General features: G+C 40.3%; 1 protein-coding gene across 1 annotated transcript; it reads right to left on the bottom strand.

The window, feature by feature from the left end:
* On the bottom strand, positions 1 to 12,936 carry LOC133419767 (uncharacterized). The gene is made up of 11 exons (XM_061709185.1): positions 12,731 to 12,936; positions 10,393 to 10,563; positions 10,025 to 10,150; positions 7,997 to 8,111; positions 7,649 to 7,866; positions 5,754 to 5,954; positions 5,459 to 5,653; positions 5,204 to 5,270; positions 3,938 to 4,164; positions 1,745 to 2,079; positions 1 to 765 (listed from the first exon to the last, which is right to left on the bottom strand). Exons 1-11 carry the CDS (start codon positions 12,810 to 12,812, stop codon positions 199 to 201), a joined length of 2,304 nt encoding a protein of 767 aa, XP_061565169.1. The 5' UTR covers positions 12,813 to 12,936; the 3' UTR covers positions 1 to 198.
* Positions 12,937 to 13,211: the final 275 nt, after the last annotated feature.

Genomic DNA, 13,211 nt, shown 5'->3' with positions numbered 1-13,211 from the left:
TGTTTAGGAGCCCTTTAATGTAAAAAATAAATAAATAAAAAAAGAAAACAAACGTGTAATATTCAAACATTAGTAAGCATCATGGTGAATTGTTTGGCATGGAAGTGGTCCAGGAATGTGTACACACAGAAACTAAATACTGCGTAGATAAAAGAGAAGTTTCAGGAATAGTCACATTGCACGGATGGAAAATCTCCTTCATTTGATGTTTTCCAATATCCAGTCTCGGAAGTTTGCTACCTGTGTGTGAGCTGTGTAAGTGCGCTGGTGGCAGTTGTTTTTCTTATTATAGATGAAACTCTCCAAGCCGAGCAGCTGCCAGCCGGCGTTAGGGTCTCCGTGAGTCTCCCCGTGACCTGACAGGACGCCCTCCGTGTTGGAAAACACAGGTGGCACAATAGTGATGCCTGGAATAACACTGGGACACAAACCCCGAGGCCCGGATGGCTTGTTAATGACACAGATTGTATTGTCACTGATCGCTGCGGTATGTGCTCCTCCTTGAGCAAACTCTCTTTCACAAAGATCAACACTGCTCAGCTCTACCAGTTTCGTCTGACTCTGGGCTGCATGACGGCCCTGACTGTTTGGTAAAATCCATCTTGAAGTGTAAGCCTCCTGCACTGTCACCTCTCCTCCTTTGGTTTTGGGAAGACACACGGGCAACACGCGCTCACTGATCTTGGCCTTGTCCTTCAGCTTGAGCACAGCGACAACAGAGGCTGGAGCAGAGGGAAACTCCGGATGAAGTGAAATGTCTGAAACCTGTCAGGGCAAACAGAGAGACAGAGAGACAATGGATGTTCCAAGTTTTGTTCATTTTTGTAAAACATGTTATCATCAGATAATAAATCATCAGGACGTGCAAATACTTACATTCTTAAACTAAACAAACATAACTGTAACGTGCTTAAGCCTCAAGTGTGTATCTAAATACCAAAGGATTGTATCTTGTACAACATACAAAGAAAACGTATCCCACACGTTATGTCTGTTTACTGACAACGCCTTATTTAATTCTTTTAACTTTTATTTTGCAGCTATGGAAACTTTTGAGTGTTCTGTGACCTCAAAATAAAAAGATATAAAATGAATGTTAAAGGGGACCTATTATGAAAAACACCTTTCTTCTTGCTTTAACACATATAAAGTGGTTTCCCCTCAGCCTGACAACTCAGAGAAGGAGGAAAGCAACCAAATTCTGCAGTGTCTGTACAGCCGCCCGGATGAGCCGTCCAGTGTGACGTGGCTTCTACGAGCCGTTCAGATTCTGCTCCCTTTCGTTACGTAACGACGGGAGAGATTTACAGAGGTTGGCCTTCGATGTGTGAAACCACGCCCACAACTAACTCCGCCGGCCAGAGCTTCCGCCATTTTTTCGTTGGGGTGTATCGCGTCATTCAGGCAGCCAATCAGCACAGTGCCTCATTATCATAGCCCCGCCCACTCAGAATCCCGCATAGATAATGAGGTTAGAGAATGGGATGATAAAGACATGGCTCAGAGGCTGAATTTCTAATTTATTTAGCAAAAAAAATCAAAAGCTTGTTTTTAAGACATTCAAGGCCTGTTTAAAATAGGTATTAGATGCCATAATAGGTCCCTTTTAAGTGGGATAAATATTAAATGCCTGTTTTATACTTTTTTTTTAGACTATACATGTATATACAAATCCTATGTGCAAAAGACCAACAGCAGACTCTTATTCAAAATATGACTGTGTTACTTTTTGAGTATGTTGTACCGTGAGGTGCTTTTTCAGCGCCTGGCTGCGCGTGTGGGACTGCATCCCTACGACCACCTTCACATGAGCAGGGTGGAGAGGCTGCCGGCTGCTCTTGTCTGCCACACACTGGGCTGCGACCAGCACTCTCCGCTGGCTTACTAGAGCCCCGCTGCAGGCCAGCAACCAGAATGTAGACTCCTCTGAGGCCCCCTGCTGGTGCCACGCGGCGCCGCCACGGGACCCATGGGTGCTCGGGGTGTCATCAGGAGGCGAACGGATGTAAATGGCTGCATGCCACGGCCACTGAGTGTCGGAGAGGTTGCCTCTGCTGAAAGTCTCTAATTTGCCACAAACTGTAAAAGACAGTAAAATACAGTTTTACCAGTCATGTATGAAAGTCCCATGATGGCTCTGATTTAAACAGAATAAGTTGATAATCAGAAATGTTAAACGTTTATTTAAGTCAACAAATTAAGTTTGGTAAATAAGCGCCCTCTGTGACCAAAGTGGGCGTTAAAGGATGATGCTAAAATTTGAAATATTTTGTAGCACAAGCAGAAAACTCAATTGTTATGTACAGTATTTTGTCAATCCACCTTTTTGAAGATGCAAAATGATCTAGTGTGAGAAAGATAAAAAAAAGGATAAAATACACACACACACACACGTATAAGTGTGTGTGTGTATGTACATAAATATACTGTATATATTGTTTATATTTTTTGTCTTCAAGCCTGTAAAGTCTGAGTGTTGACATAATATCCAAGTCTCACATAGTTGAATGGTGGCAAATACACTGTTGTGTTTCTGTGATAGAACTGTAATTTAGTACATGAATAGATGACAGCATTGCGTGCTCCACAGTAAACATATGATTGTTTGTGTTTAATGGGAATGAGAGTGTGACATGTTTGAGAAACATGAAGAGGATGATAGTGATAAGCTGCGCAGCTGCTTGGTTTGAACTGTTGTCTCACAGCCAGAAGGTTAAGAAGGTTCCTAGTCTGGTCTGAATTCTGGCTGAGGCGTTTTTGTTTTCTTTGCATGTTCTTCCCAGCCTTGCATGGGTTTTCTCCACCAGTCCAAAAGCATGTGCATCAGTTGGTTTTTGTTGTGAGGGACTGTCAACACTGCAAAAGTATTTTTTTACAGAAAATTAGTCTTAGGGGCTATTTTGCTAGTTTTAAGAATTCTAGCCAAGTGAATTTTTAAACATACTCTGCTTAATACAAGACAATTTGACTCGATTAAGGAATATTAGGGTTAATTCTAGAGGGGCTGTTTTTGCAGTGTATATGTGACGCGGTGGACTGGTAAACTGTCATGGGTGTACCCCTGCCTTACGCCCTAAGAGAGACCCACGTGACTCGAAATAGGATTAAGTTGGTACAGATGATGGATGAATAAAGCAAAAAAAAATTCTTATGTTTGTTTTAGTACAGGTGACATATCACCTAAATATTTCACATTTACATTATATTACATGGTGTGTGTTCATTACCAGGAACAGCCCTGCAACAAGAATTTTCAGGAATTTCTACAAGGCTGAGACACGTCACGTATTTAGTAATCTGCCTCAGAGTGGTCCTACAAGCTGCTGGGTGGGACTGACCCAGTGTGGATTGAGTATCGCAGATAATCATTCCTCTTATTTATCTTTTCACGTTCAAGGCTTCTTTTCTTATTCTCATTCATCACAGTGTATGCAAACACAGCAAACATCGCAGCTCCTTCAATGTTGATCTCATTGCATTTTCTTCATTTTTTTTTAAATGTCCTCTTTTTTATCTATTAAAATGTATTTAATTCAGTTGTCAAACAGTGAAAGAAGTGCTTTACCACCAACAAGATGATATCTGAAAAATCACACTATTTTTCAGCTTTAATCACTGCTTCAAATGGCTTAAACTACTTTACTATTATAAGTAATACACTACAATATATTTGTGGAGTAATCATTTAGCAAATACATAAAGTATATTTATATACTTCGATACACTTTGATGTGGTTTGACCTCGTTTGTGTGTTTGAGAACACATTTGTTTTTTTAATTTTCCTTGATGAATTTGCTTTCATATGTTAGATAAGGAATGTTTTTTTAAATGTTGCATAGTCTGATTGGGGAGTTTTCTTGTCTTTTTTTTCTTTCCTTTTGGAAATGGACTAATTGTTATCTTATGAAGCTGTGTCGGAGCGGCTGGTGGTCTCACCCGGTGAGCAGGAAACATGGCGTCCACTCCACCTGCCGGTCTTCAGACAGGTGCGCCGTGGGCTGCCTGTGTTGCGGTGAAGGGGTGAGGCACACTTGTACTCAATGCTGGTGTAGACCGGGTGAAAGCCTCGAGGCATCTCCTCCACGCCGTCTTCCTCTTTATTGGACTGACTGCCCAGTGTGAGTGGAATAAAACCGGCTGACAACATGACCTCCATGTTGTATCTGAGCAAGATAAGGAATTCTCTGGTACAAACTCTGTTTGTAGAAAAGCTGTGCAGTCTGGCTTTTTAATCTCCTCTTTTCCATGTGAGCTCCATCACCAAAATGTATAGTGACAGCTATACGCAATACATACCTGATAGGACAAGAAGGTGATCCAACTAAAAAACACAAGCTTACCATTGACTTATTTCAAGCTTCCCATGAATTTCAGATTATTCCAGCTGGCGGCAAAGTATTGGGGGTTTTTTTTGCAATGGTTGCTGAGGCTAGAAAAGGACAAAAACAAAAACCCCAAACCAATTAAAATGTGTGGTCTGATTTTTTCTTGGTGATTTTTTCACGAGGTACTTTTGGACCACAGGAACCCTGTCATGATTTGTGTCACTATTTACAGATGTGCCTTTGTTCTTTGTGGCTGCAGCACAGATACTGGATGTATTTCATGCAGGTACTTTCATACTAGGGGCTTTAAAAAAACAAAAAAAACCTGCAACTTTTACATATCAAGAGACGAAAAATGCACAGTTCTACAGCAAAAGTTAATAACTCATCTGTGTGATAAAAACATCATACTGAGGTGGGTATGAGGCAACTACAACCGCAGACCAAGAACATGGGACATTTTTTTCACTGTTCCATCTTTTAATTGATTTAAATAAACATAAAATATTTTTTATTTTTCAATAACAACTGTTGGATTATTTTTATTTATACAATTCCTTTTTCAAATGCCAGACTCAAAACAATGATTTCTTTTTTTTTTAAACCAACAGGTTCAATATATTTCGTTTACCCAGTTTTTATAATCTCCATCCCTAAAAGCCATTTTTCAGAAACTAGTGCTATTTCACACCACTGATACGCTTTTTAAGAACTGCATTAGTTCTTGGGATCATTTCAGTTCTCCTCTAATCAAAAATCTTATTTCACTGGGATAGTTTTTGAAAGATGGCAAGGCAGGACACCTGAGATAAATCTAATCTGCTGGCAGTAAATGTACAAACATTATAAAAGTACAGGTACTGCATTAAAAGGATACCCCGATAAGAGATGTTGCTTTACAATTTTCTGCTGCACAAGTCCAGACACTTTGGGTTGTCGACAAACTGTAGAGGCAAATCAAGCATGTTACAATAATAAAAACTCCTCTCTGAGATACTTTTAGTTGATATAGCTCTGTAAGCAATTGCGAGTTGAAGATTGTGTTAATTGGGGTAAATTAGAAGAAATCTCTGCTTGAAATATCAGGAAAAAACATGCTTGAAAAAGAGAAATCCACATGCAAAATAATGACCTCTGATACACTTTGGTGGCCTGCTGCTCCAGGATCCATTAGAAAGGCAGACACTCCGGTGGTTTCCACTCAAATAGTAGGGTTTTTTACAGAAAAACTCCACCACTTCTGCCCCTCCGACTGCGTCAGCTGCAGGTCTGTGGTAGCCATGGAGCAAGCTAGGTGGAGGAGCACACCTCACACCACTTGTTTGACCTGCACATGGTTCAAGTAAAAGACATGCACAGTAAATCCTAAAATGCAGCTTTTTTAAAAATATACAAAAATGAAATAAGACCAGAATGATGTAAATGACCTTTGAGACATGAAGGAGCTGTTCCACTCCATGTACCGTTAGGCAGACAGGACCTCTGTTGTGCTCCAGTCAGTGTGAAAGTTGGATGGCAGTGGTAGTTTACAGATACAAGCTGCTCCACTGGGCCATACACGGGCGACACGTATCCATTCACCGGCTTTTCCGGGAGAGTACATGCTGCATTATTGATAACTGTTGAAACTGTGGAGAAATTTCCTGGGTAAGATCACTGAAACACTAATCTTCTACTCTTTCTTCATAAAGTAAATGATAATATGTTTATATTTGATTGATTTTAAATAAGCAAAACAACAGAATACAGTTTAAAAAGATACTTTTTAAATTAGCTAGCAGCTACCAATTACTTGATCTTTTTTTATTTCTGCGTCATCTCGTGAAAGTTTTTTATCAGGCCCTCAATTAAATGAACCCTAACCTAAATGATTTCTTTGATGACTAGTAGAGTACAGTACTCAGAGTGTAGCAGATTTTCTTAAATGAGCTTAAACATATAATGGCTATGTGTGACACGAATGACAGAGCATCATCTGCATAAATTAATACATCACCTGCTTTTAAAATAGTTTTTTCCAGAGGAAGTGTCATAGTGTACTGTCCTTGGGAAACCTGAAAGTGAACACTTCAGCTTATTTGCAGAGGCACTTTTGAGAAGTGCTCCAGTAATAATTGATGCTGTACCAATGGGACACAAGTTGGGAACATGATCAGTTTCAAAGACAGCAAACTGAGAGAAACGGTTCTTGATAAAGCCATGTCATTGACTGTCTGTCTAACATCATTGCCCTGAGCTGTAGGCTGCACCGCCACAGAAGAATGAAAGGTATCCAGGGATGCCTCTGCTGCATTATGCATGAAGGGGAAGAAGAGGGTCATCTGTATAATGTGTTCGTGAGACAAGAAGAAAATACCTGCAGACTACCATGGCCGTGAATATGCTAGATTTAAAAATTATAATAGTTTGTGAGTAGAAAAGCTAGCAGTTGACTTACACTAAAGAAACACCTAATAATGTGTCAGTCTAAAACCCCCTCTGTAGACGCACACACACGATACCGTCAGACTGTATAACATGGTTGAGTGTGTGTTAGTTTTGTCAGTCAGCCTCAACCACATAAACTTCAGACTTCAGACTTCACTTCAGTCTAAAAGTTGGGAATGACTCTAGTGTGTTAGAGTCAGTAGTCATAGTTGCAGCTATAGAACAAAACTATAATAGTTAGTCTCAAATATAGCTTCGCGGTAGATATGCTGCTATAGGCTTATGCTGCAGGGGGGCACCGACATGATCCGCTGGGCAGTGTCTCTCACCCTTCTTCTCCTCTCCTTTTCCCTGCCTCTCTTCTCCATTACCATTTTTATTTATTATAAATATCTCATAGCTATCATTTTTGTCCATCGTTCCTGTAGTTTCTTGTGCCGGCCCCCCTTTTTTCTCTTTTGTGTATGTTTGCAGGCTGGAGCCTCGGGAGCTGCGTTCTGGCCTGTGTTCCCGCCCCCCCCCCCCTCTGGTCATCCCGCTGCTGCTTCCACATGACTGTTGTGTGCTGCTGACGTCCCTGACTCCCCCAGTCTGGCCTTCGGCAGGAGGGTCCCCCCTTATGAGCCTGGTCCTGCTCAAGGTTTCTTCCCTCCTAAAGGGGAGTTTTTCCTTGCCACTGTTTGGCTTAAGGCTTTTCTCCCACTATGGGAGTTTTTACCTGCCATTGTTTATATAATAATTGCTCGGGGGTTTATGTTTATGTTCATGTTCTGGATCTCTGGAAAGCGTCTAGAGACAAACATCTGTTGTATTAGATGCTATATAAATAAAATTGAATTGAATTGAATTGAATTGAATGAGTAGCACTCTTGTTATAAATGACAATAAAACCTGCCTGAACTCTGTTGGAATATGAGAACAAATCCATCGTAGCTATGGTAGCCATCTGAGGTGAACAGAATGTGCAGGACATTCCTGGAGCTTCTTATCGGAGGAGGCAGCGGATCCCCACAAAACCGGCCAATCACGGGGGAGCTCAGATCCTTCCCATCACGCACCTCAACGTAGTCGTAACCACAGTTGTGGTCAGACTCCAAACTGAGCGCTGAGAACCTGAGAACAAGAACAAGGAGAGCAGAAACTACATTTTTAATAAGCACAGGTACAGCAAAGCTTTTAAAATTAAGATTAACTATGTTTTTTCTGTTGTTATCTCTTACACTAGTGCTTTGAAGTCTCCTACCTGAGCTCAATGATGCTGTTTCGTTCCACTTCAACTGTCCATTCACACCGGGCGTTTGCTGGGTAACTCTCCAGGACTATGTGTCCCTGAGCTCTCTGAATAACTCCTCCACATTCTGTCCCAAAAACGTCTGTGATTATTTTTCCACTTACCAAATGCACATTCTCATTAAATGTGTGTCTACAACAGTGGCACTGAACATTTTAAGTGTCACAAGCTGGACCAGTAATGTCACATGCTGTGTTTGACAACAGATAATGGCCAAAAGATTATGAGGTTATGGGATCCAACCAGGCAATTTAATAACTATGAGGATTAACATCATGCTGGTTGTCATGCTGATGTGTGCTATGATTGGAAAAATGCTCCTAACTGATATCAGTTCATCTTCGCTATTCAAAAACGTTTAAAGTCTTTCGGAATAAAATCAACTGTTAAATGTTAAAACTGTTTAAAGTTGAGTTGAGTCAGTTTTTCTATTACACAATTTAAAAGTGTTGTGGAGTGCAGAAGAAGCTGCATATGACTTCTCTTGCAGCGTATCCATCGAATTACTGTGGTATTTGTGTTAAATTTGCTCCAGGTCATGAAAGGTAGCTGACGTGAATCACGTGGGTGACAGCTATAGGCAACATGAACGGCTGTTTTACAATCAGAAGATCGATGATTTCCTCCCCAGCCCCTCCTTATGTCTAACTGTCGCTGGCTAAGACTCTTGGTTGAGTGAAGAGAAACGTGCTGCATGGTTTATGTAGAGTGCACATGAAATCAAAACTGTTTGCATGAATGAGAAACACACTGTAAATGACTTGATAGATGTAGTATATGGTTAAAATGTGCTATACAAGTGCATATTATTTGTCATTACATTTCATGAACAAAATCACTTGAAAAGCAGAAAACAAACCACTTTCATCCTCTACTCCCCAATTCCAAATGGTCACATTACAAAGGGTTCGGACCAGAGATTTACATACAATCAACCTTTTCAGTGTCTGACAGTAAATTTGAGGAAACTTTTTCTGTTTTAGGTCAGTTAGGAGAGTATCATTAAAGTTTATAGCTGCACACGAGTACAAATAACCTAATGTGTCATGTGGTCTAATGAGACTACCATTTATCTTTTGGGTCATAATGATCACTGTTATGGAACAGCATTTCAACTGTAGAGCATGGGGGTGGCAGCATCATGTTGCAAAGCTGCTTTGCTTCACAACATGGTGTAATCCATTACATTTCAATTTATCCCATATAATCCAAATACAAAATGCAGAAGTCAATAACTGAACAAAGTAATTTTTGCTAAGCAACCCAACAGATTGTATATTATTGTCACTTCAGTGCAATCCAGTTATGGAAGTCAACTACGTTGGTATATCTGAGAAACGTTTTAATACAGCAGTCCAAAAGGTCAAGCATGGGCAAAGTTGGGTTTTTAAATGGACAGTGACCCCAGCCACAAATCCAAATTAAACTTGCCTGTTTCGCAAAATGCATAAAAAGTGTAAGCCATAAAAAATATGCCTTAAAAAAAAAGATCCCCCTTTTTTACGAATTCAATAATTTTCAGGAATCTAACTGATCTACAACAGGAAGTTCCCTCAACTTTACTGGAAACAAAACCCACATGTACATTTGTGGTTGAAATTGGATACACATGCTAATGAGGTTAACTTTCTACATCATAATCAAGCCAACCTGAAGACTTCTACGAACCTTTTAACAATCAAAATATATGCAGATCTTTAATGTGAAAATATTTTATGCTTTTGTCGAATGATTTCAAAGATCTTTCAAGGCAACATTTTACTCCATGACTATATTGTTACTAACAACTGGGACAGGTGAAATAAAATAAAGGTAAAATAAAAATCAGACGAGCAAAAAGGCATGATGCAACAAGTCCTCATAACCATCTGGAAATGTGTTCACAATACAATCATTGTTTTCTCACACAATGAGATCCAGATATTAGGCCAGGTTTCCTAGTAGGATCAAGCCTAACAGCAATAAAACAATGTTACTCACTTTTACAGTCCCCCCCGCTCCAGCCTTGGCGACACTCCGTACAATACTTCCCATTGACGAAAAAGTTGTCATTCGCTCTCCACGTCCCATTGTGGCAGGTTTTACAGTTCTCAAACAGACTACAGCCTGGCAAGGACAAACATAGGAAGAAGCTTGACTGACAAATTATTCTCACACAACGAGAGACAAGATTAAACATGTTTAGGCCAATTAGGCACTGTCGGTCAATGCTTTATGGGTTTTCCCCTAGTTGTTCCCTAATAAATTATAATCTAAATAAGAGGAACCCGTTGTGAAATGAGAAATAGAGAGAAAGAAAAGCCTGAGAAGTATAAGAAGTCAGTATGTGTCAGAGAGTGAGATTATACCTGGGTGAATGATGCAGGGATCACACTGATCCAGTTCATTGCGGCAGCAGGGAACAGTGTAGCCAACCTTCGCCCCTTGCGAGGGACAGCGACACTGGATCAGGTGGTATTCACAACATGGACGACACATGGAGTTCCACCTGGAGCTCGGGCAGTTGCTTCCAGTCAGAACTACAATGAATACAATACCCTTGTGGTCAAATGAAGTCTGTTGAGTTACAGCTAAAGACTGATAATCAAAGAGATTTAAGCAAAGCAAATCTGTTCTTGTGGCAGATGTTAATGTTATTTGATCGTACAGAACAGATTTTCTTTAAAAGATATACTGTATTTTCTGGACTATAAGCCGCACCTGCATACAAGCCGCATCCGCTCTATTTAAAAAAAAAAAAGATATGCAAGCCGCACATATTTATGTTGTTAGATTAGATATTTACTACATGTACAGAAGGATTTTGAACTGTAAATGATGTACATGTTTGTACCTAAATAGATCCTTTCCTAACAGTGTCTTTTAACACGGCAGCAACTTTGCTGATTAAAACGGGACAGAACCAAGAGAAAATAACCGGTATTTATTTATCTATTTATCTGTTTGAAATCTGCTTCTACCTACTTCTATCTGCTAAAGAAGAAGTAGAATATTCTTCTTTGCATTTATTTTGTCTTAGTTTTGATTCCAATTCCAGTTGGAGCGCCCCGGGCGGTGGAAGAAAAATCCACAGAATAGCCGCACCTTTGTATAAGCCGCATGGTTCAAAACCTATGAAAAAAGTAGCGGCTTATAGTCCAGAAAATACGGTAATTAAATGTAAAAAAATTGAAAATTAGTGCTTGAAAGCATACATGTAAGCAACTAACAAAACAAAACAGTGTCAACAGGTCGGTTGTTACAGCTGAAATCATTGAGGGAGTATTGAAAAAAATGCAGTTCATGTAGGGCCTACCTAAAAACCACAACTTTATGCATAATTAAGGGCGATGTTTTTTGAGTGATGGCTGCATTGTAGTCTATTGAGTCAAACAGCCAAATTATTCTTACCGGTATTTTAAAGAAATTATAGTTTACTGTGCCGTTAAGAGACTAAAACAAAGGGCTTCATGTTGCACTGAAATCTGTCCAGGGGTGAAAATGGTTCAGCCGGACTGGCGGGGAGCAGCGTCCTTCACTGAACGCTTCTTGCTGGTTGATGGACTGCTGGAATGCCGGTGGCTTGCTGGCCACTACTTGAGGCAGCTAGAGCCCCCTTATCCTTCCAGGCCAACTTGGGGAAGGGAAAACCCTTTGTAATTGGCGAGCCAGACAGCTGCAGCTAGTCCAGCTAGCAACAGGTCTCGGTCTAATGGAGCTCAGGCAGAGCTTCAGAAGTCCTTGTTTCAGATGTCACTACTGAAACAACATCTGAAACAAGGATGGATGGCGACATTCAGCCAGAATAAATTTAAATAGCATCACAGGTTAGCATACACTAAGATAAGCTGAAAAAAAACAAGCTTGTGCTAATGAATGTAAGTTAGGTGTGTTCTGAGCAACTGCCAGGCTTCTTCATTCTCCCTATTTACCCATTTTTGGATTAAGCTGGTTTAGCCAGAGTCAACTCCAGCCAACATGGCGTCAAAGAGAGAAATGGACACCCTGCAGACGAGAATGGTGGTGTTCGTTCGAGTGTCTGACAACACCCCCCAAAAACATACCTGCCATTACTAAAGCTGTAAAAACATTTAGATCTCAGGAAACAGTCAGGTTTTAACTCAAGGAAAAAGTAATGATGACTAAACAACAACGGGTGATCTGTGTGGCGGTCTAAGCTACACGGCACAGCTCAAGCTAAAGCATGAAAACAATGCCTGCATCTGTCAATGACTGCTTGTAGTACTGTATTTTGTTATTTTTCACTGGAACAAAAAAACAGGATCCAACAGATCCAAATTTAAGCTGGCAAGAGTCTAGAGCCACCAGTCATTTTTACAGGCTTATAAAACCCATCCACAAGTCTGGATTTCTGTTCTAAATAAAGCATATCATCCATATGTAATGCTCAGTAATATCTCCAATATATGAGAGTGTGTAATATTTTTGTCCAAGTGAAGCCCGTGCTACCCATTTCATTTGCTTGGGCAAATCTCAGACAAGCAGAAGAAGTGAGTCACTGTAATAAAATAACTTCACAGTTAGTCATTAAATATAAAGGAAGGCAACCGGCTCACTTTATCGGCTTATTTCTGGTTAAATGTCAATAGAATTTTTCTTTCTATACAGACCATTCTATGTAAAGACTTAAAAGCTCCAACATCCAATCAATCTCCTTCAAATTGCAATAAAAAACATTTTACTTACCGTGTTGACTGGATAATAAACTTAAACCGAGATTTAGAAGGAAGTACAGTAGTTTAAACTCTGAAATAGTGAGCACAGGCATATTCCTTGTGAGGAAATTAGTATGTTGCCTGTCAACTCTGCATTAGTCTTTCAGTCTGTTTGAAATACGCTGCAGCTATGGTGGTGAATTTTCCAATCTCTTCATAGCTGATACAGAGCCTTAACCCATTCCTTCCTGCTTACATGTTCATCTGTGAAAGCAGCCTCAAAGTTCTCAGTGCTAGTCAGAACTACCCAAGGACTGCAGCTGGCTCCCGTATTTCTTTTTTCTCATTCTCAGTCCAGAATCTGTCCTAAGCCCCGCGTAGCAACGAGGGGAAATACTGGCAGGGGAAGTGGAAAGTGAATTTGAGGTAAGGGGATGGCAATGACAAAAACAGAGAAGAAAGCCCAGTGAAGAAAGTTTAAGTGAGAGAGGTTTCACAGAACAACAGGAAAG

The sequence above is a fragment of the Cololabis saira genome, chromosome 2 (genome assembly GCF_033807715.1).
Source record: "Cololabis saira isolate AMF1-May2022 chromosome 2, fColSai1.1, whole genome shotgun sequence".
Lineage (NCBI taxonomy): Eukaryota > Metazoa > Chordata > Actinopteri > Beloniformes > Belonidae > Cololabis > Cololabis saira.
Note: the sequence above shows the minus strand (reverse complement) of the source record. Positions and strands in the feature narration are given on the sequence as shown.

Excerpts from the sequence above, each read along its gene's own strand:
- LOC133419767 (XM_061709185.1), bottom strand. The coding sequence starts at position 12,812 with ATGCCTGTGCTCACTATTTCAGAGTTTAAACTACTGTACTTCCTTCTA. Across the intron at positions 5,955-7,648 it reads CATATTCCAACAGAGTTCAG|TTTCAACAGTTATCAATAAT; the intron begins GCAGGTTTTATT and ends ATTTCTCCACAG. Across the intron at positions 2,080-3,937 it reads CCATGTTTCCTGCTCACCGG|TTTGTGGCAAATTAGAGACT; the intron begins GTGAGACCACCA and ends TGTCTTTTACAG.